Raw genomic sequence first — 21,908 nt, forward strand, 5'->3', positions numbered from 1 at the left:
ACGTACATCAGTTTTTTGGCGTGTTTTTTTTTATCCTACGTTTGTTTTCTCATGTTTGTTCAGACAAGAGCCAGATGTACATCTTTGACAAGCAAGAATGATATTAGGATTGCACTTCACATTGTGTTCATAATGGCGTAAAAACGTGTTATGTATAGTGAAACTAGGAGTGTTTTTTTTTCTGTCTTTCACTTGTCTCTCACCGTTTTTTTTAGACTCTTGTTAGAATGAGACAGGCACGTGTTCAGATTTTGAGCGAAGCGCGACTCGTCGTCGAGGGTCGGTGTTTCGTCACGTAAATGGGCGCGAAGCAAAGCAGCATCTACGAAAAACCCGGGACTATGAATTACTACCAATTTAGTGCGAAGGAATACGCGTTGGTTAAGAACGTGTGGTCGGAAATCGAAGTTAATCCTCTTCTTCACGGCAACGCCTATTTGAAGAGGTACGTGATATCGCGTGGCGAAATACTCGCCACGCGTTTTAATCGCGCGCGTAAAGCTCTCTTTCTCGACGAACGACTTGCAGCCGGGAGAAATTTGCTCTAAAACGCGCAACGTGACGATGGGTTTTCAGTTTTTGTGCCACCTATCCGCAATACGTGAAGTTCTTCACGCTGGAACTCAGATTGAATCCCATGAACATCGGCGCGGTAACCATGTTGAAGTTCTCGGTGATTATGGAGACCATCGGTTATCTCTTTCTGGATTTTAACAAGAAGCCGAAGAAGCTGGACCGACTCGTCGCTTACATAGCTATGGTGCACAAGGACATGCAGTTAGACGAGGAAGACTTGAACGTATGTAGGTTTTTTTTGTTTTTATTGCTTTTTTTTACGAATATTTTACAAGTATAGAATATATATATGTTACTGAGTTCTCTCATCAAAAGTTTGTTTTCTTTCATCATCTCATTCAATCTCTGTCATCCAGAACTTCATGTCGGCATTGATCGAGTATTTGTTGCGAACGTGTCCCATGCACATGACGACGCAGTGTCAGGAAGCTATGTCCAAGTTCACGAATTCTGTTGTGCACGAGCTTATCGCGAAGATGAGACTCTTCCGTGATTATGACGTCACACTGTCGAACGAAGTGATACGATCGGTAAATTGATTGATATTTAATTCGAATTGGACGAAACTCCGTGTTCATACGTATATAAAATAAATCTTGTCTCAAGACAAGAACAGAAACAAAAACAAAATAGGAAAGCTTAATTAGTTTCGTTGTGTATTTTGTTATAAAGTTAATTTAATCATAATCGAATTCTTCCGATAGCGCAGCCGTGGGGACTGTGTCCGTTCTTCGTCGAGCCACTGATATTCGGCAAGACGAGATTGTACTGGGACCAGAAGAAGAACCAGTGGGACGCGCGACTCGACGAGTGGGGAAAAATGATATCTCTGGATGTGTCGACACCCGCGGAGGCAACGAAGATGAGATCGGACGACTTTGACGACGAAAGGGATTTCTTCAAGGTATCAACATAAATTCTCGAACGACGTTCGTTCTAAAATATTTTAGTAATCGAATTGCTTGAAATCGATACACAAACAACTTTTTCAAATTTCCAGTCGGAACGGAGAGAAGCAAAAGGCAACGACGATGATGACGTTGACGATGATTCGATAATTCGGAAGCGTGTCACTTCGGATGCTCGTCGTCTGTCCTCGCAACGACGTCTTCGGATGTCTTCTTTAGCTTACCCGCCGAAAAAACTGCTGGAAGCCGTGAGAGATCCGCGCGAACGATATCGTCTCAGGAGTGTGTTTTACCTGCAGAATTTGAACGAAACCGATCGCGAAGATAACGACGCGGAACAGCCCGATCGCGAAAACAATGTTATTATCTCGCACCTCACCGCTCGCGAAAGACGTCGCAGAAAGTTTCAGCGTCAATCTGAAATGAAGAAATAAAAGACGATGAGTGACACATTTGAGGAGATTGAAGATCGCCGCAGGTAATAAATCTTTGATTCAATGTTTATAAAGCTCGTTGAAACAAAGCGCAATTCTCCTATTACTCGGTGACGAGATGCCAACAGCGAGATAACCAAAGACGTATGATTTTCGGAGATGATTGCTGTACGTGTTATCTCCCCTCGGATGATCCGTTAAGCGCGTCTCGCTCTATCACGTTTGTTAGATAATAGCCGAGGTGGTAATGATATCGGCAAGTAAAATTATCGCCGTTTGATACACGCGTGAATGATAGTCGAGCAACTGTTCAGCTTTGCTCTATTATTCACGCTGTGCGCGAGCAAGAGGGCACTCTCGGAAATGAAAAGTTTTACTAAAGCTTTTTATCGTGAAACCTGATGAAAGCGATTTGCAACTTCTCTGTTCACGATAAACGCGATAACCCAATTGCTTCAAACGACAATCCGATCGCGCTTGGATGCGCGCATTAATATTTACAGGTTTTGAAGAAAAAAAAGTAAAATTCTTCGATAAATGCGATTTTTCCGGAATCAAAGTGTCGCCTCACCTCAGCTGCCCGTTCCACGATCATCGATTCTCGATCTGAGCGGGTTGTAATGGCCGCCGCTGTTGTGCGCAAATCGCAACGAGTCAATGCTGTCGTCGCTCGCTATTCGGCGTAGCTTCTTGTCGCTGATTCAAGAACAAAGAAAGTAGAAATTTCAGAAATTAATTAGGTCGAAAAACAAAGCGGAAAGTGATAGTCTTACTAGTTCCGCGAATTCGCTGCCGAGATCGGTGGGAACAAGGCGGCCGGTGAGATCAGCGGTTGCACCACCGGCCCCATCACGTGATCCGCTTCTTCCTGCGGTTCCTGGATCGGCGGTAGCGGCGAGTCCCAGTCCGAATCCGTAGAACTGTATTTTTTTTTCGAACAAAAAAAACACCGGTTTTACTCTTCCGAACGAGAGGCGAGAATTTTTTACGGTTACGATAATTTCGCGAGTTACGGGGAAATCCGCGCGAAACGAGAAAATGATTGGCCACGTGAGAAATCGATAACGCGCGATCGCGACGAGTGATAAACGGAAGCAACGGGCTCGGGTGATTTGCTTGACCCACAAACCGACAGGTGTTCTTGGAATTCTATCTGTGAAAGCGTCCGGCTTGCTAGCGTATCGTTTTGCAATTATTTTAATCGATCTCACGTCGTCGTCAATCCCATCCCCGTGTGCGAACAATAAATTATATATTCACGTGTCTTTTTGATAATAAAAGCAAAGTAGGCTTTCACGCCCCAAGTGTTTAGATTTTCGCTGAACGGATGAATTAATCCACTATTGATTCTTTCAAGTTAGAAAAGCTCGTCCGATCCTACCAGTTCCAATGCCGATAAATAGAGGAAGATCGATTGCACTGACTGACCTGCTGGCCAGTCTCAAGTCGGTGTTGTCGTAACTGCTGAATCTGCTGGAGATGGGCGGTAGTTTACCGCGGCTGAAAGACACGATCGGGGACGCGGCGACATCGCCGAGGCTGCTGTCGATGTACGTCGCAGCCTGGATCTCCTGCTGATACATCGCGTAGAGATTCTGCAGATCGGGCGGAAGCATCATCCGACCATCTGCGCGTTTTCATTTATTGGCTCTCGTGAATCGAACGAATAATTTGGATTTATTTGGATGTAGTTGAGAACACGCCTTATTATATACTGACCTTCCATTATTCGCCGTTGCCTGGTGATGATCTCGTCGGAGATCTGCCGCTGGCGATCGTAGCGGAGCAGCAACAGCTCGCGACGTCTTAGCTCGTGCTGCTTCACCAGTCTCTCGCTCTGCAGCATCATCTTGTCCGCCTCGAGCTCGTGAACCCGCAGCATCAGCGCCAGCAGCTCGCGCTCCTCGTCCAAGTTGATGCGCGACGGTAGCTCCTGAAAACTCACACACGGTATTCTTCAACTTATTCTCCGGCGAAATGATTGAGAATTCATTTTGTTGACTGTCAACTGTAGTTCCATCGTATTTGTTCTACTACACGACAGTATTCTTCTTTTTTTCTTTTCTGTAAACATTTAGTTTTTGACTCGCTATTTCGATTTTTAAAGGCTCACATCCTCGAGCGCGGCGCTGTGTTTTCGACAGATCTCGAGCTCCTTCTCCGCGGCGGCGCGCATCTCCGCGTACCTCTCCTGTTCCTTCGTGATCTCCGTCAGCTCCGACCACGCTTGCTGCACAGTCACGTCGTCCTCCAGGTCATCCTCTATAAGATCATCTACAAGTGGACAATAGGATGTTCCCAACTTTATTGCGTGAATTGGTGTTTGGTGAATTTTTGCAAATTCTTCCCGTATGATCTTGTGAGAGATTTGTGTGATAACTCTCCGCTCACCTACGTCGTCCGCTTCGTCAACTTGGTAATTCGTGCCAGGACGATGTGTATTAGAATCCTGGGTCTTTCCGTAAACTCGGTTATTTCTCGATTCCCAGTGCGAGATTATGGAATGCTGCTGTTCGGCGGCGATGTTCAGACCCAAGAGATGACTATCCAGTTCCATCAGCTTCCTCCTGTTGTGACAGTCGAGACAAGCAGTTCATAAAGTCAGAAACTGATTTATCAGACGATCGATTCCTAAATCCTAAGAGTTTTTGTTACTCGCACTTGTGCTCACGCACCTCAGACGCATCTGTTCTTTGAAGGCGAACACGATCTTCTCCCTCAACGATCTGAAGTCACTGCCGCGCGTGTTGTCCGACGTTTCTTTTGCCGTCGACTCCGTCTTATTCGACATATCCTCCTTCATTTTGTTCCGCAGACGCGAGATCTCGCTCTTCAGGTCGCTGATTATGTCGCGGTATTGCGCGACGTGCAGATAACTGACATCGAGCACGTTTTGCTCGACCTTGGTGGAGATCTTGTTGGCACGATCGGCGTAGATCAGAGTGTTTCTGCTCTCGTCGCGATGCGCGCTTGCCGGCGACACGTGGGCGATCATGACGGTCCGGCAGTTGCCGCCCAGGGCGTCCTTCAGCAACCGAGTGAGTTTGGAGTCGCGATAGTTCACGTATCGCGCACCCCCGGACAGCGCGTTGATGCAGTTGCCCAGCGCCAGAAGCGATCTGTTGATGTGCGCGCCTTCCTGCAATCTCTTCCCCTTGTTCTGCAGCAAAGAGATCGAATTGATTATCGCGTTCTAGTAAGTGACTTTGTGTAAACAGTTTGTTAATTACGCGATCGATCTTACCTTGGTCTGCTTGGCCCGCTCGGACCCGGCTAGATCGATCATAAACAGTCTTCCCTGTTTCACCTTGTTGCGCAATTGTTTGTCACCATCCGGACGAAAGGACTGTCTGACCGTGACGCTGAGGAGAGCGTGACTCCGCGACGAGGTCTGATTTGCGGCGGTCGGTTCTATCGTTCTCGCTTTGTTACCTCTGTGCAACAGCTGCATCACCTGTGTGATTTTTTTACATTGATCGTTCCGGGTGTGCGAAATATCGTCCAATTCTTTTTTGTTTACAACACAAGATAACACTAAATTTTTAAAGCTAAGTAAGAAAAATAATGTAAATATTTTTACAGTGTAAATTAATACGCATATTAATTTAAAAACAAAATTTTTTTTATTCGAAATTTTTAAAATTCGCAACGAGTTTTTTTCTCCAGATAATTCAGGCAGTAAAGAAATCCTCTCTGTACGAAGATGCGAATCGAGCGTCCAGTATGGATCGTTGAATTACAAATTGATTAATTAATCCGCACGTGCGTTTAATTTAAATTTTTCAAATATTTTGCATTTACGTTCTCCAGCGCTTGGCCGTGCATCGTGTTTCTCAGTTGGAAACTTTATCAGAATCTTATTTCGATTATTTTCAAGATAAACAGCCGTCGTACTTCGTCGGTCGAGTTGGTGGAGATCTCCGTCAGTCCCGAAACCTGAACGTTGCGACCGCGAGTGTCGTCGCGCAAGTCCAGATATCCCGAGCTCGGATTGAGCAGATCGCGAATGTTCTCGTTGTAAATCTCCAGGTACGACATCGTTACCTGCGATAAAATAAAACAATGTGATTGCACATAAGGATCGAGCAAGCTGAAATCGATTCGCCTCGCAAGGAAAATGATACAAACGCGATCGAAACCCGACGATTTTTTTTTTTTTTTTTTTTTAATGACATTCTAGAAATTGCCATTGCGTCCCACGCGTTGCGTGATACCTCGCGGTATTGTGTTATTTTGCGAAATTATCGCGATATTTGAATATTTAATGCAAATTGTGCGCATGACGATGCACACATCGGTGAACAATTTTGCTCTCTCGTCGTAGTTTCCGCTCACGCGAGACACGCGGCTGCGTTTTAAATGCGCGATTGTTATATACACGCGCGCGGTTATATCTCCGCGTGTGATTATTGCGCAATAAACGACGGGCGATATCGCGAATCTCGTTCGTCGGTGAAAATTCATGCAACTTTCTCGTGGGCGTGAAAATATAATAAACGGTTTTTCCGCTGCGGGTGCAAGTCGCTAATCTACTCGCGAAAGCGTCGTGTGCAAATATCACAGCGAAATATTTAACAGAGCGATAACAGAGCGCGCCGAAGAAGAGAAAAATGATTCATCATCGGATCGTTACTTTATATTTAACGACTGCGTTTATGTTACAATTGAACACTTTGAGAAAGGAACAACTTTTTTCTAATATTCGTATTTTACAGCTCACCGAAACGTTCGCGTCTTTCGGCAGTTGCTTGGTCGCCAGAAATATATCGTTCAGGGCGCGCACCATGATCCCGGGCTCCGACGACGTTCCCACCATTGTGTGGGTTTTTCCGGAACCTGTCGCGCCGTACGCGAACACGGTGACGTTGTAGCCGTTTAGCACGTCCTGCGCCAGCTTCTTCGTCGTGCCCTCGTAAACTTGCTCCTGAAGCAGCAATAACATTTGTTTCATTTGCCAAATTTATTTTTTAAACACTCTTCGACGACGTTAGATTCGAATAAACATTTTCGAATCGTTTCTCGAGAAGTAATTCGCGAATTACTCACCTGCGTGGAGTCCTCTCCGAAAACCACGTCGTACAAATATTGGCGGGACGCCGTGCGTTTCTGCTTATCGCCGTCCGGGTCTTCCAGCACCACCATCTGCAAATCCGAAATATTTGTTTTCGAAAAGTTACCGAATCTTCGCAGCGCGATCGATAGATCATTTATGTTGTACAAACTATGAGAATTTGTAAGAACTAATTATTTCTAATAAATTGCAAGTCCACCTTATCGTTGACGGCGTGCAGGGCTCTGGTGCCGCTCTCGTTAGGAGCCAAGGGTCGAATGCGAACGGCGACCTGCGATCAAAGAACAACAGCGATTGTTATCTCGAGGACTTTTTGTCCGTTCTTTTTTTTTTTTTTTTTCTGCTAATTATGTTATCGATCAGTGAGGGACTTGGCTCGCGATATCAATTTGTACTTTCGTACGGACGTTCTTATTTCACGAATATTACTGTGGGAAATTATATTCTGTCCTCTCAAATGGAACTGTTTGATATTTGTTGGATCTTTTGACGGCGTGAGCGATTGGCAACGAGTGAAATTGACGAGAGACTCGTCGTATTGCACGTCGCATATGTACCATGAGCTTCTCCTCGAGCGATCCTCGACCTCTGGGATCCTTGAAGTTGCTCCGACCGCCGCTGCTGCTGCTGCTGCTGCTACTGCTGCTGTATTGTGTCATGTTTGCGATGCGCACGTCTCATGTGAAGAGCAGCGACGACGTGCGCAATTGATGAAATCAATTGATCTCTGTGTCAACGAGAGAGACGCTTGACTTTAACGCGATTAAATAAAACAAGTTTCACACGTGCACCTGCTGCCTCGTTACCGGATCTCGACGACCTTCCCTATTGACGCGACTGTCGACGCCGTCGATCGTCGCGCGAACGCTTCCGCAAACTGTCATTTCGGTCGCGAAAAAAAAAAAAAAAAACACTCGTCGGTTTTAATTCTTGCGATCACCCGATTTGATTTCAGTAGCGAGAAAAAACGGAATTACAAAAGGAAGCTCGAACTGATGTGTTAAAGAATTGGAGAAGCGCGACGCGGAGGAAAAACTTATTTAAAAAAAAATGTTGACGAGGATATATTGTCTCGCGACAACAATTGGAAATCGTCGCGCACGGAGAGACTCGCGGAAAATTGTTTATTAAATAATAAAGCAATCGTAGATGTGCGTCGCGCATTGGCGCGCGTTGGCGCGGGTCGAATGTACAATGTTATCGCGACAGGGTCGGGCGACCGACTGAAGCCCACCTGTCTCACCTGCACATGTGTAGGCATCTGGGGAGCTCGCTCCCGTTAGATATATTTTTGCGGCATTTATTTTCGAGGGGATCTGTATTAACAATGACGCGATTGCAAAATGCATAAACTGTGTTGCCATTTTGATGCCGTTACACGTCACGGAGAACCGTTCGGTTAAATAAAGATGATTCGCGCGCGCGCGCGCGCTTCTCTCAATTCAAACAACATCAGACACCTCCAAGTGCCAGCTGGTGATAATTGCTGAACTAATATGTTTGTTGCATATTAATTGCTGACCTACTGGTAAACAAATCGATCAGCGATATATCGAGAGTAAACATCGCAAGAAGAGACCTGCTGTTTTAAATCCGTTTCGCGTAGCATTTTCGAAAACGAAATCGCATTGTTTGAAATTTTATACTCGAGGTGACACAATTCGCGAGCACGTTTTTTCCCCCGAAAAAAACGCGCAATAATTTTGTCAGGCTCTGCGAACGAACGAAAGTTAAACCCCGGGGAAATTAACTTCGTAGTTTTATTTATCTTGCAATGCGATTGTGAGGTAAAACAAAGGGGTAGTTTTCGCATCCGAGGAAAAACCTCGGGAATTATTTACACGAAGTAGACGAGGGGGAGAGGGAAGAAGCGCGCGCGTGTGTCGCGGGCTCGTCTGACATCACACGCGGAAATTCCACGCACAATATATATGTGTGCGTTATATTCATCGAACAACAGAACTTGCAGCTTTAACTAGACCAAGTAAGCGAGGCGCGAGCTCTCCCGTTTCGTTCAACAAGTTGCACTTCCTTGATTTAATAATAATTAGAATGTCAAGGATGAGCGAGCAATCGGTGAGCACAAAAAGTGTTGCATTTTGTCGGCAATTTCGTGTGATTGCGATCACACGATTCGAGATGCCGTAGTAGCGCCTCGCGTTGTGTTCAAACTCGACACTGACTTCTCGTCGCAATCTCTCGATTCTTTCCGCGCGCTTAATTGTTGTACATCATCGATATCAATTGCATGTTCTGATAAATAAAACATAGACGGTGTCTTAAACCCACTTTAGATCCGGATTCTCGGATAAAGAGACGTTTCGTAGAATTCAGAACTCGTTTTCGGAATCCTACTCGTAATTTCGCGCGCGCTCACACACGCACACATTTGACAAAGCTCTACTTTATTTTTACAAAAGCTCACCCAGAACATCTCAAAAAATTCTTGAAAAACTTTTTTCAATGTTAAAAGAGCTGCGACTTATACATTTGGTTACTTCTACAAATTTGTTTTACAAATAATTTAATAATTTTTCTCTCTCCTCAACTTTTTTGCGATCGCTCATTTAAAAATCCCGTAATTACAAAACAGAACGAATCCGGCAAGTTCACCGACGTATGTTTCTGATTCTCGAAATAGTTTTTCACGCGTGACAAATGCGGCGAAAAATGTAAAACGGAATTCTCTCTCAAGTACGCGTGCAATCGTTCCTAATTCCCGAAGTTCACAGTTGTGCGAACACCTGTGTCCTTCGCAGAGGTCATTCGCATCCCTAAGCTCATCACCTGGGGGGGGGAATTGAAGAGACGACGGCCCAAGTTCGTTCAAACAAACGATTATCCGTTCCACTATCATTTTCCATCGGCGAAAGTAATCAATGCCGGACACACGGTTAAGTATCGAGGTCAGCACGCTACCGGCCGGTCAGATATTGCCGATCGATATTTAGGAACGAAGAAACACATTTAAACGAGTATTATGCGGTGGTGGAAAAAAGAGGAGGATTACTCGCTTTACCTTCGACCTCCGCAAATACGTCTCTCTGGATTATTGATAGCGCGAAATCTCCGTTGGAAATAGATGGAAATAACAAATGAGCATGCCAATCGGCTCGCCGATTTTACAAGGTCTCGCTGTTCGATAATGTAACGGGCGCTTATTATATTACCCCGACGTGTATACAAGCGCGCTATCACCCTCGGCGACGTAACGCGCGTTAAATTCGTCGCGACTCGGTAAACACTCCGCGTTAAAATTAAATTACGAGATTATTGCGACGAAATGTTCAACGAGAAAATTGCAATACTTGTTTGCGCCGCTAATTTAAAAAGCACACGAGCGATAAAAATTGCTCCCAAGCCGGCGGCTAATCGCTCTCGAGGGAGAAAATTCAATTTTGTTGTGAACAAAATTGCGCGAGCGGTGGCTGTTCTCAAAGTGACCTTCAGACCTCGGACTTGTGTACTACGTCATCGAATTCTCGAATACATATTCATTTGTGCCGTAAAGTCTTGCGCGCGCGCGCGAGTCGATCGTATCGCTCTTTAAAAGATTGATCGTATCTTCTCGCTCGACACGCACGCAGGAAGAGATGGACAAGGTTTCGCGTATAAAAAGAAAGGAGGCCAAGTCATCGTAAAGATTTTGGTGATTCATTGTTTCCAGTAAAAATTGTACAACGCGATATCAAAGGAGAGAATCATGCGCGACATGCGAATTGCATTTTGTATCGCGCGACTCCCATCATTGATCTCGAACTTATTTCGTAACAAGAGTATACAATAAATTACGATGTGTATCGATGGAAGAAAGGTAGCGCATAAATATCGAACGGATGCGGATGACGTTGCGTGGAAAATTAACATTTGTTAGACGCTTCGCTGTAAGTTTGTTTTTTGTACGATTGTTTTGGTGGCACGAATGAAAATATGCGAATCTTGCCGACTAATGCGACAATTGCGTGACAAAATTTGTTTATTTGTCTGAAGATGGTTTTCGGATGGTTTTTTGAATCGCGTCGGTGTCACAGTTTATTACACCAAAATTGACACGAACCAATCTTCGGATATCAATGCAACACGCCGCGGAAGCATCAAATTTTTTATTTGTCGAAAGAAAGAGCCCGGTGTGCGTACACCACTCTCGAGCAATTCCAATATCGTACACTCGTGGTCGAGTTGAGAAATAATACTTTTCATTTATGCTGCTGATTATACTTTCCGTCTTCTCCAAGCGCTCGTTGTATCGCGAATGGCGCATTTCGTCAAACTGATTTGGATTTAGATCCATATGAAGGACCAGTAGAGAACGTTGAAGATGATGAAACACACGGGAAACACTATCCTGCTGCGTTTGTCGATCCACAGCGCGATCTCTTTCGGTGTCATCGTCGTGAAATTGTGCAGCTTGGCAAGAGTTGGCCTGCGTGAGATTGACTTTGGCGGAGGGTTGCTGTCGATGCTGGTCACGCTACCGATCGGATCCTTATCTTCCTCTATTCTCACCGACGGGATGTTGATTGTGCTGGGAAAACTCTGAAAAAAGCAGAAATTGTTTTTCTCCATGTCGTGACGATCCTGACAGCAAAATCTAATAAGACGAAAAGGTTAGGCAATTTGCGTAAAATTGGCAGCAGTTTGCCGCCATAATGTTGGGAAAATTATTGAGTGAGATTATTGAGGTGTGAAACAAATTTTTATTGAAAATCACACTTTTTCCTTGCTACGAGAATAGCAAAGATGATAGTTTTGCCGACGACACTTACATGCAGAGTGAGATAATTCTGACTTGAGAAGTCCTGCTCGCTGTTGGTGTTCGCGTTGTCCAGCGACGACCACGATCGCGATCGTTCCATTCCGGTTGTATTTTTCTGAAACTGCTTCCTCGCCAGTCGCGGCGTCAACGTCGACTTGAGAATGTACTTGCTGTTGACTTTTTTCAGCGGTACGTTCTTTCTGTACAAATACGACATATTGTTATCATTCAAATAATTTTTCGAACGTCGTCGCTGGGAAACAAATCTGTTTGATGCGCGACGGGAATCAAAGATTTTGGCGTAAGAAAGAATCACACGTACGTTCGTCTGTAGATAATATTCACGAAGGCGAACTCGACCATCGCCGAGAACAAGAATATCGTGCAGCCCAAGAACCAAATCTCGCTCGCTTTTATGTAAGAGACCTTCGGCAGGGAATTTTCCACTTTCGACGCGAGCGTCATAAACGCCAGGATGGTGTTTGTTCCTGAAAATATTCAAACCACATCGCACAAATATTCTCATTCGACACGCTACGTTGACGGACGTCAGATGATCTTTTTTACCCAACATTATCCGCGGCGCGCTCGCGTCCTGATGCAGCCAGAAGGACACCCAGGAAACGACCACAATTAATATGGACGGCACGTAATAGTCCATCATAAAGAATCCCATTTCGCGGGCCAATTTGAACGTGATGTTTATCGAGCTGAAGTTGCCGGCTGCAAGAAGAAGCGACGAGACCTTAATTTTCGATACGCTCTCATGTTTGCCGCTATTGCAAATCGGAGACGTCGGAAATTTGTGCGCATTTTCGTTCCAAAAACGCGATTGTTGATCGCGTGCGATCTTCGCGATCTCCGACGTCTCCGTGAAGACTGCGGGAGATCAGATTCGAATCAATCGAGTTTTTTTTACCGAAATGTCCGTAATGATACGGGGACGAGGTGTAGGACACTCCGGAACGATTCACCCACGTGTCCACGAGCTTGTACTCCGTCAGATACAAATTGCTCGCAATTACGATCGGATCGTCGTCCCATTCCAGCACCATATCGTTCACGTTGTGAATCCCTACGAGTAAAACAGAAAAACGAATCTGATTGTTTTGTTTCACAGAACAGCACACGAGTGTAAACGGTGCTATTCTTTTTTTTTTTTTTTTCTATCTCGAAAAGCTGGACTTCTTTTTAATCCGATCAATGTATCGAGGAAGCACAAAACGTACAGCTCTCGAACACCAGCGGACACTCTTGGACGTCGAACGGAAACTTTTCCAATCGGAGTCCGCAGTTCATGGTGGCTTCCAATCTGAAAATCCGTAATACGAAAAATTCCGTAACTTTCACCGAGAAAGAACGATCGCGCTCTCCTCGAAAAATATCTTCACCTCGTGTTCAGAATGACCATTCCGTACGGGCTGATGGAGATGAGCAGATCCTTGACGGTGTTTCCCATAACGGCCGACTTGCGGTCGTTCGCGACGTACACGGTGGGCGTCCAGATCAGCTCGTGCGCGTTCTGACCGCCGTATATCTGATTCATGTAAGGAGCTATGTCGGCGAATTTCAATCTCTTGTCCAGATACCGGAACTGCATCATCAGGTGCACGTCGAATTGCTGCAACGAGAGTTCGTTCGTTCCACCGTTTATTATCGACCCATCGGCGAACACGTACGCTACACGCGCGTTACCTGGATGGACGTTTTATACGGATTATAAGTAAAATTGTGGAGGTACCAGAGTTTTGGCCATGTTGGACTTTATCGTGTAGATAAAGGCTCTGGTGTAAATTTTAATCGGGTCCGTCTCGTTCACCACGCCAGGCGGTCGGACCATCTTGTCGTAACGACACTCGTTCGCCAGTTCCTGCAGGAGTTCCGTCTGCGTCATGGCGTCGCTGAACGACGGGCAGTTCCCCGGTCTGCAATAAGCACGGAGAGCTATTTTCGCAAATGTATTTTTTCGAACAAAAAAGAAAAGAGGATTTTTGTTGAGTTAAGAAGATGGAGAAAGAGAGAGAGAGAGAGAGAGAGAAAGGCTCGATCGCTGAGACTCAAATGCGTGCGAGACATTTGTTGTAAGCTTGTCAATAAGTTTTTTAGATAAGAAAGCGCGTCGATTAAGTTATGCAAGACGTCAATTAAAACGAGAATATTGTACACACGTACGACACGAGCAACTGACGCGTATTAAGCTCTTTGAAAAGAAAACGTATTTGTATTTAATATTCTAGACCTCGCCTTTGTCACGTGTGCAGTTTTAACGTATGTTTGTCGGCTCTTTGTCCGATGTTGGATCGTGTGTTACAGATGACACCGGCGGGTGCGGACAATCGCGTTTTGCCGAGACTAATTTCTCGAGACGTCTAAAAAAAGCTTTACCACAATAGCAAGAAGATTGTTGCAATATTTGTATATATATGACCAGCAAGAAAAGCCTTTTGCTAAGCCTATTGAATTTTTAGTTTTGTCGATGTAACAAAAAAAAACACACTCAAAGTGCAAATTTTCCTCGCCGGTCATATAATAGCGAAACTTTTTTTCTCCGTGCGCGTGTGACTTCAAAACGCTCTTGTGTCTTTACGGTTTATCGCGAATCTATTCGCTCGTGCACGATCACGCGCGATCATTTCGCCTCCTCGAGTTGTAACGCGAAAGGTTTATCTTTCGATGATTAAAGTCGTGTGACAAAGAGATTACACCCAGCGCGCGTTTATTCGCGAAAATCATATCCATAAAAGAGTGCCGCCGTCGCCGCCGCCGCGTGTTGTCGCATTACGCGATCTTATCTCGCGTATTGTCTCGGCGTTTGCGCTCCCTGAATTTACAGCGTCCGAATCACATCCTCGCCAAATATCTCGTTTAATATTTAATAATTAATTAAGACAGCGCCGGTGCGGTCAATTTTTTTTTTTTTGTTCTCACAGGATTTGAATTTTCATTCGCGTTGCCGCTCTCTCGGGATCGAAACTTTTTTGATGCCACATATCGGACGACGCAAAATGTGTGTGTCGCGAGAGAGAGAATTAATTAAATGTTTATACAGATTGTTTGTTTTGCTCGACGCCAGAAAGTAATTAAAAGATAATCTAAAGACGTAATTTCGACAAATCCAAATTAAAGATTTTTACGAGAATATTCCCGAGACTTCAGAGAGTGTCTAGCAATTTCTCTGTCGCGCTGTTCTTTTTTTTTTTTTTAATTTCCAAAATTGATCGACTCGCACGCACCGTCAATGTTTGATATATCGCGTAGCAATTAATTAAGATATCTGAAAGAGAGAGTTAAGATACGCAGGACGGAGTGCGATAATAACGAGGTGTGGTGATCGTGTTGGAAAAAAAAAGCGAGATTGACACAAAGTAAACGTTAAATTTGAATGTCGATGTTTGAACAAGTGCAAAAATCCGACGTGACGGTTGTTTATCGTCGAAAAAGACAGAAGACGCGAACGAGAGAAAAACGCGTATGTGGAAGAAGTACGAGAGTTTCATTATAGCGGTTTCTTTGTCGCAAAGCTGTCAGCTTGTCGCCGCGTCTCGTGAAGTTACGCGGCGAAAAGAGCGCGAGAGAAACCGCGGCAATCGCGCGAAAAGAAAATGTATGCAATTTATTTACTTTTTTTCTTACTCCGGCAAATGTAATTCGCGCCGTTCTAACTCCGAATTCGTTAACGGCGCGAATTACATTTTGATGCAAAAAAATGCGCGCGCATTCGTCGGTCGCAATTTACGAGGATCCGAAGGTCAAATGTCATGCGCCAATAAGTTCGAAAGTGGCTATAAAATTTTACACAAGGCTGAAAGCAACAATTAAAACGAATTTTTATTTTATTTTGCATCACGTGTATATTTCCTTGTAATCGACCGCGCGAACAACGCGCGCCCGGTACGTACAAGTTCGCCGGGCTCTTACGTAAATGAATATATTATTTGCAGGAAATGAGGATAAGGATTGAATGACATTAACGTGTGTGTATGTGTGTGACGTTTTTCTCTTTCTTCGTTTTGCAGCAATTTTGTATTTGAAAAAACCCTTCGCGGACGTGCGGCGAGACGAGAACCGTTGCGGTTTCTTGAAAAATTTATGGAAGTGTATATTTCAAGAAGAAGAACAGCGCGCAACGCATCGAGAAACGCAAATAATTCTTCGTCCTACGAACACGAAAACTTTTCGTCGCGATCACAGCGTGTTCGAGCACGTGCGAAGGTCGCTCTAATACACGCGCAAACATTTTTTCTTCCTTGATTTTTCATTCTTTTGTAAAAAAAAAAAAAATAGAGCACGCACGCGTTTGCGAATCGCGCCCTCGTCTCTTTCGACTTAGGCTGCGTTCCGAGTTACGCATACGCACGCATTTATCTATAGTACACGTTACATATAGTATAGATAAATACGTGCGCACTGCGGGGTGCACTATACGGATTCTTGGTTGTATTAAATCGAGAATTAATCGTGCGGCTTACATTTTTTTGATCGCGAGCGACGGCGATGACAGCTGAACGAGAAGCACCAGAACGAAGACCCCTCCTCCGAGAGTCATTCTCAAAGCACCTTTTTTGTCACCGAACTGTACCGCTAATAGGCTCCGACTGAACCTTCTTTATAACTCATGAGTGTGATCGAGTGTGAGCAAATTGCCGGAAACCAGACGCCCAGACCAAACCTCGCGCTCCCACTCTCATGGTGCTCCTCAAGATCAGCTTGCACACACACACACACATATGCGCGATCTATGTGTGCGTGTGTCAGTTATGTGTGTCTAAAGCTTACAATGTTGTGTAGACTTTTGCGCTCATCCGCAGTCTTCGTATAATTTACACACGCGCGTTGCAGATGATGCACTAATTAAACTTGCGAGATACTTTAACACACGCAGATATATCACATTAAACCGACACACAGGAGCCGCTTCTTAGAATTCGATTATTTACTTGCGTTTTGAAAAAATGTTACCAGTTGTACATCATTCACATTTCTTGTACAATGAAATAATTTTGCCTTATCTTCCGCGTGAACTTACAACAGCTTTTATCGCAGCGATTGCGCGCGTCATCTTTCTTATAGCGGTAGGGTTTTTGCTCAGCAATTTTGCAGAGCTCGCGAGATATTTATTTAAAAAATTTTAATTTGCAATAAATATCTGTGCAGAGACTATAAACGCTGTTCGTACAATACAAAAATGTAAAAAAAAAGCAGACTGTACAATTTATTTATATACAAAATATATATTTTATATATTGTATCATATGTTTACCTTATTTATTGTTAATTAACACAATATCAGGTTTCATACGATTGACGGTGTATGTTAACAAATGAAGATCTTGCAAAAGTTTTGTTAATCTCTTAAAGTGCCTGTCGGTGTAAGGTATCATGGCTTCTAGGGTGGAAGACAGGCCTGGTACTCGCAGGTCCTGTGTGCCTATTTCCGTTATCAAGGCGTTTATAACCATCTGAACGTAACATAATTAATTATTTAGAAAGTATCTCTAAAAACTATTTGTACAAATATTTGTATAAATGCTGGTGAACTGTTAAATATTTACCTGAGCGACATGTGAATTACGACTGTTTGTGTTCCACGTAACCGCGCATTTAAGCAAGGCTTCTTTACGAGCTGGTTTCAACTCCTTTATTATTTCTACGAGTTCGTTGTTTCCTTTTTTCAATACAGCTGTTGCAAAACACATAAACCCATCAATGTTATCACGTACCACTGACAATGTAAATACACGTCAAACACTGCTCGATACGAAGAAACTGTACCTTCTGTGATCCTGAGAGCTTGTAAGGGACGCTCCAACTTCAGAGCCAATCGCAACGCAGCCTGGAGCTCGTCCTTTTGCAATAAATTCGCCAACTTTTGCTCCTCGAGCGCGAGCTTTTCCTTTTTTGCCGCGACCTGTTCTTTCCTCTCCTCGGTTACGTCCCTCCAAATAACCAACAACGAGTCGCTACCCCCGCTGATGATGTGTTTCTGATCCTTGCTGACTGTTTGTGTAAAATAACACAATTGCAAAAACATTGTCAATTGTTACAAAATATTTTTTCATAATCGAGACTTACCAGCGAGCGTCCAAACGTGACTCTCGTGCTGGTCCAGGGTGCACACACATTCGGACGTTTTGATGCTCCATAATTTTATGAGACCATCTCCGCCCGACGTTATTAACTGCATACCGCGCGACAGGAATTCTCCTCTTAAAACAGAGGATTCGTGTCCTTCGAATGTCTGTGAGACAACAAGAACAAATTTGTAACGAAATATATAATATGTATATAAAAAAAATGTAAATGATAATCAAGTCAGTTTTTCTTTTGCTTACTTTCAGACAGTTGAGTTCCGTCAAAGACCAGAGTTTCATCGTACAGTCGGCAGATGTTGTCAACAGGACTTGATCCACCGGCGAGAATCGAACGCACCAAACGCTCCTTCGGTGACCGTGGAACACCCCGAGCAATTGCAAATCGTCAGCAGACCACAGCTATACAGATATGTTATATCGCCAGATTTTATATATTTATAGGTTTTGTAAAATACAATATGTTTAAAATTATTCACACACATGAGCAAGCAGCAGGTTTATGATATATACCTTAGCAGTTTTATCTTGCGACGCCGTAGCAATCAGTTTGTCATTCGGGGAAACAGTTACGCAGTTTATCTCTTTTTGATGTGCCAATACCGTGTGACTTACATTCAATGGCAAATCCGTGTCTGCAAACATTGACGATTACATATTTTATTTCAAAACTCGCAACGCGAGTTCCCTCTTACAACTTACCGTGTGGCAAGAGACTGTCGGGAAAGTCCCACAATTTCAAACACGAATCTTGAGCGACAGTGGCGAAGAATTTGGGTGATAACTGGGATATAGCGACGGAACTGATCGACGCTGTGTGCCTGACGGCACGTCCGATGCAGGACATTCTTGCTGTTTCTTTATCCAGCAACCACATATGAATACTGTTATCCTATATAAGTCATGTTTCTTTAGTTATACAAAAGCAACATTGTTTAGTATTATTATTATTATAAGTATTGTTAGAAGATATTTGCCTTAGCCGCAGATATAAGCAGATTCGCGTTTGCTAATGTCGTAGCGAGAGCCAAAACGCTATCGGTGTGACCGCACAGCAACTGACAATTCATAGTAGCGAGTTCGTAAACCTTTATGTCGCTGCTATTGGTCGCGAGTGCGATGTGACTGTCATTATCTCCGAGATAAACAACATCCAAGATCTCGTCGCTGTAACCCACCAACTACCGCGGTTCAAACGAATTAGTACGTACATCCAAGCGTAAATGAGATTTATTCTATAGAATTGTGCGTATAAAGAGCTCACCAACCTGTTTTTTGCACTCGAACAATTCCAACGAATGAATGATTATATTGTGATCAACGGACACCACTGCGAAAATATTGTGAATACTGTTGTAAAGTAAATGCGTAATCGACAAACCTCCTTCTTCCTTAGCTGGCGATACCAGAGAATTATCCTGTTTGTAAATCTGTCTACCTGACTTCATTTCCCAAATTGTGACAACACCTGGAAATTATTTTTCCATTGAGCCAACACACATTTTCTTTTACTCCGCGAGTAAAATAATTCTTTTACTCATGTCGATCATAAATTAAATCACGTAGCTATTCACGCACCTTTTTCACCAGCCGCAGCAACGTAAACGTCGCTGCTTTTACGTGATTTGATAAATACCGGTAGATTCTGAGCGGACACTATAAACGCGCCCTCTATTCCTTCGTAAACCGGTAAAACACGCACCGATGTTCCGGACGATATATCCCATAAGATCAGCACCTTATCTCGTCCTGAACTGTGTGTATATATCTATTAATATTAATTTACGTGTATAAATCATAATACAATGTTTATTTATTACCTAACTAAGTAATTGTTATTTTCGTGAAAACTGAGCGAAGTAACTTTGCTGAAGTGTCCGGTAAGAGTAATTATTTCCTTTCCTGTTTTAATGTTCCAACCGTGAATTTTTGTGTCATCGCCAGCGGCGAAAAGAAGGTGTTTTTCGGTTTTTGGATGAAATTTTAATACACTAAAAAAGAGCAACAAAACATACATACATACATCACCATCGATTCCGCAATATTTTACAAAATATGTAATATTTCATTATATAAATGTCTTTACCTAATTACTCCCTGCACACCTTTGAGACTGTGTGTACAAGCATGATGTTGAAGATCCCACAATCTGACAGCCCCGTCACTGCCACCGGATGCCATTAAAGTGATGCCACTCAGAAGAGTTATCTGCGCTACTGGTCCTTTGTGAATAGACTTCCATAGTTTGGTCAATTGTGCAGCTATAAGAGAATTAAGAAAAAAAAAAAAAAAAAAAAAAAANAATTACACAACACATTTGAATCTAAAAGTTTATAAAAGTTTTGGCATATGTTGTTTACTTTTCCAGTCCCACAATTTGAACAATCCGCTTTTATGATGAGTAATTATATTTGTATCGTCATTGTCAAGAGCAAAACAGTGTATTGTATCTTCTTCTTCCTTGACATGTGTTTGCCCCACCAGCGATATCACAGAGCCTTTCTGTAAAGATATCACTGATATACTGCCTCCTTTCTGACAGAACAAGTGCTCTCCATCTCTGCTCCACTGCAATAAACAAATTTTTATTTACATATATACCTATTTCTTTCTCTAAAATGCAAAAGAGATCCATTTCTTCCTATGTAAAAATCTACCTGTATATTTCCACCGGTGTAAAAAGCACCGTGCTTGCATTCTACTTCGAATCTGTAAACGTAACACAATTGAATGTTTACAAGCAACATATATATATATATCACATATCTACAATTATTGAAACAAATCAATACTAACGCTTCTTTGAGATTGATCCTGCTCATTTCTGTCGCACGTGCTGGACGTAATCTGCCCGTGGCACGCTGTTGCGCTTCTTCAACTTCAACGGGCACGTCAGCGCGGCCCTTTGCGATAATCAGAGAATTACGATCGATCCTCGAAAATGAGTATCGACAGAGAGAAGACTGAGAGCAGAGAGAAGACTGAGAGCGGCCATGCCATTGTTTTTTACGATGGTTTCCAGCCGCTACTTTCAGCGCCGGGTTCCACTTTGCGTGAAACTCTCGAACTACGAAACGAGTTCCAGGCGCATACGATAAAAATGTATCTCGGTAAGAGTCTGTGCTAAATTCACTTTTATTCGGTTTGAATCCGTGCTACATCCACTTTACTGTCGATAAGTAGAACTGCCAAGCATCGGTAATGGAGGCACGCACACAAACGAAACCGTGTCCGTGTGCGTGACGTCCAACGACATGAATGAAAGTGGATCTAGCACGGACTCTAACCGAGATATATTTGTATCGTATGCGCCTGAAAGTGGAACTCGTTTCGTAGTTCGTAAATTCCACGCAAAGTGGAACCCGGCGCTGAAAGTAGCGGCTGGAAACCGTCGTAAAAAACAATGGCATGGCCGCTCTCAGTCTTCTCTATGGTTCAAGCTTCCGCTACTTGGAAAGTGGTACGCATTAGCCGGCTCGGACTGACGAATATATCTTATACATTTTTGATGGGTCTTCAATATGCTGACGGCAAAAAAAGTATTCACTTTTTAATTAATGATATTAATTTGTTTATTCAGAGTTAAAAAAACGCTTATCGCGAGCACCCACGTGCGCAGACTGTAGAAATCATATGTGACGTTACCGCGCATACGCGAAATATGATAATTGGGAACCTTGATCCAGCAACAACACGCCATCTATTTTTCTTTTTTCAATCTTCTTTTTTTCCGACCTCCAACTTGATCATTAGTCGATAACTCAACGCTGAGAAAAAAATACTTTCTCGAAGAAATAAAAATTGAAAATCGCGTATGTACAAGACGTGTGCAACAGACGTTTTTTTTTTATCAGTGGGAAACGATTATTTCTCGATAATCAATCAGTTGCGACGTATTCAGCAGTGACGGAAATCAAAAAATGAAAAATTGGAATTTTTTCAACATCAGTTGAAAAAAATAGATGGAAATTATTGATTGAATTTTGACAGAAAACTTGGAGATTGGTAGATATATAACCTTCTGCGCGTTCAAAATGGCATCGTGTAATCGGTAATTACACAAATAGTTTGTTT

The 21,908-nt window shown here is 43.4% G+C and overlaps 4 protein-coding genes across 6 annotated transcripts; 1 reads left to right on the top strand and 3 right to left on the bottom strand.

The window, feature by feature from the left end:
• Positions 1-282: 282 nt before the first annotated feature.
• On the top strand, positions 283-18,170 carry LOC109860782. Of its 3 annotated transcripts, none has more exons than XM_020440081.1 (6): positions 283-445; positions 577-799; positions 933-1,106; positions 1,286-1,480; positions 1,577-1,962; positions 18,084-18,170. In XM_020440081.1, the coding sequence occupies exons 1-5, from the start codon at positions 300-302 to the stop codon at positions 1,916-1,918; spliced, it is 1,080 nt and encodes a 359-aa protein (XP_020295670.1). In that variant the 5' UTR covers positions 283-299; the 3' UTR covers positions 1,919-1,962; positions 18,084-18,170. The 3 variants fall into 3 exon arrangements, with proteins under 3 accessions (XP_020295670.1, XP_020295671.1, XP_020295672.1); XM_020440082.1 differs by lacking the exon at positions 18,084-18,170 and adding an exon at positions 15,762-16,197; XM_020440083.1 differs by lacking the exon at positions 18,084-18,170 and adding an exon at positions 6,634-6,660.
• Positions 1,816-11,266, bottom strand: LOC109860781 (kinesin-like protein KIF19). The gene is made up of 14 exons (XM_020440079.1): positions 7,547-11,266; positions 7,189-7,260; positions 6,965-7,060; positions 6,639-6,842; positions 5,813-5,962; positions 5,163-5,372; positions 4,594-5,078; positions 4,310-4,485; positions 4,032-4,192; positions 3,638-3,851; positions 3,347-3,545; positions 2,692-2,838; positions 2,490-2,614; positions 1,816-1,901 (listed from the first exon to the last, which is right to left on the bottom strand). Exons 1-13 carry the CDS (start codon positions 7,646-7,648, stop codon positions 2,491-2,493), a joined length of 2,340 nt encoding a protein of 779 aa, XP_020295668.1. The 5' UTR covers positions 7,649-11,266; the 3' UTR covers positions 1,816-1,901; position 2,490.
• Positions 11,271-13,639, bottom strand: LOC109860785 (glycine receptor subunit alpha-2-like). Its single transcript, XM_020440090.1, has 8 exons — positions 13,487-13,639; positions 13,137-13,366; positions 12,975-13,057; positions 12,665-12,820; positions 12,313-12,468; positions 12,068-12,233; positions 11,756-11,945; positions 11,271-11,525 (listed from the first exon to the last, which is right to left on the bottom strand). The coding sequence occupies exons 1-8, from the start codon at positions 13,637-13,639 to the stop codon at positions 11,271-11,273; spliced, it is 1,389 nt and encodes a 462-aa protein (XP_020295679.1).
• Positions 13,590-20,793, bottom strand: LOC109860780 (transducin beta-like protein 3). The gene is made up of 16 exons (XM_020440078.1): positions 20,631-20,793; positions 20,492-20,543; positions 20,195-20,402; positions 19,921-20,095; positions 19,655-19,825; positions 19,413-19,588; positions 19,103-19,302; positions 18,812-19,015; positions 18,537-18,726; positions 18,348-18,469; positions 18,078-18,236; positions 17,818-17,983; positions 17,518-17,742; positions 17,298-17,425; positions 17,006-17,204; positions 13,590-13,670 (listed from the first exon to the last, which is right to left on the bottom strand). The coding sequence occupies exons 1-15, from the start codon at positions 20,654-20,656 to the stop codon at positions 17,007-17,009; spliced, it is 2,400 nt and encodes a 799-aa protein (XP_020295667.1). The 5' UTR covers positions 20,657-20,793; the 3' UTR covers positions 13,590-13,670; position 17,006.
• Between the last annotated feature and the right edge of the window lie 1,115 nt (positions 20,794-21,908).

The sequence above is a fragment of the Pseudomyrmex gracilis genome, unplaced genomic scaffold, assembly GCF_002006095.1.
Source record: "Pseudomyrmex gracilis isolate BER0280 unplaced genomic scaffold, ASM200609v1 scaffold_468, whole genome shotgun sequence".
Lineage (NCBI taxonomy): Eukaryota > Metazoa > Arthropoda > Insecta > Hymenoptera > Formicidae > Pseudomyrmex > Pseudomyrmex gracilis.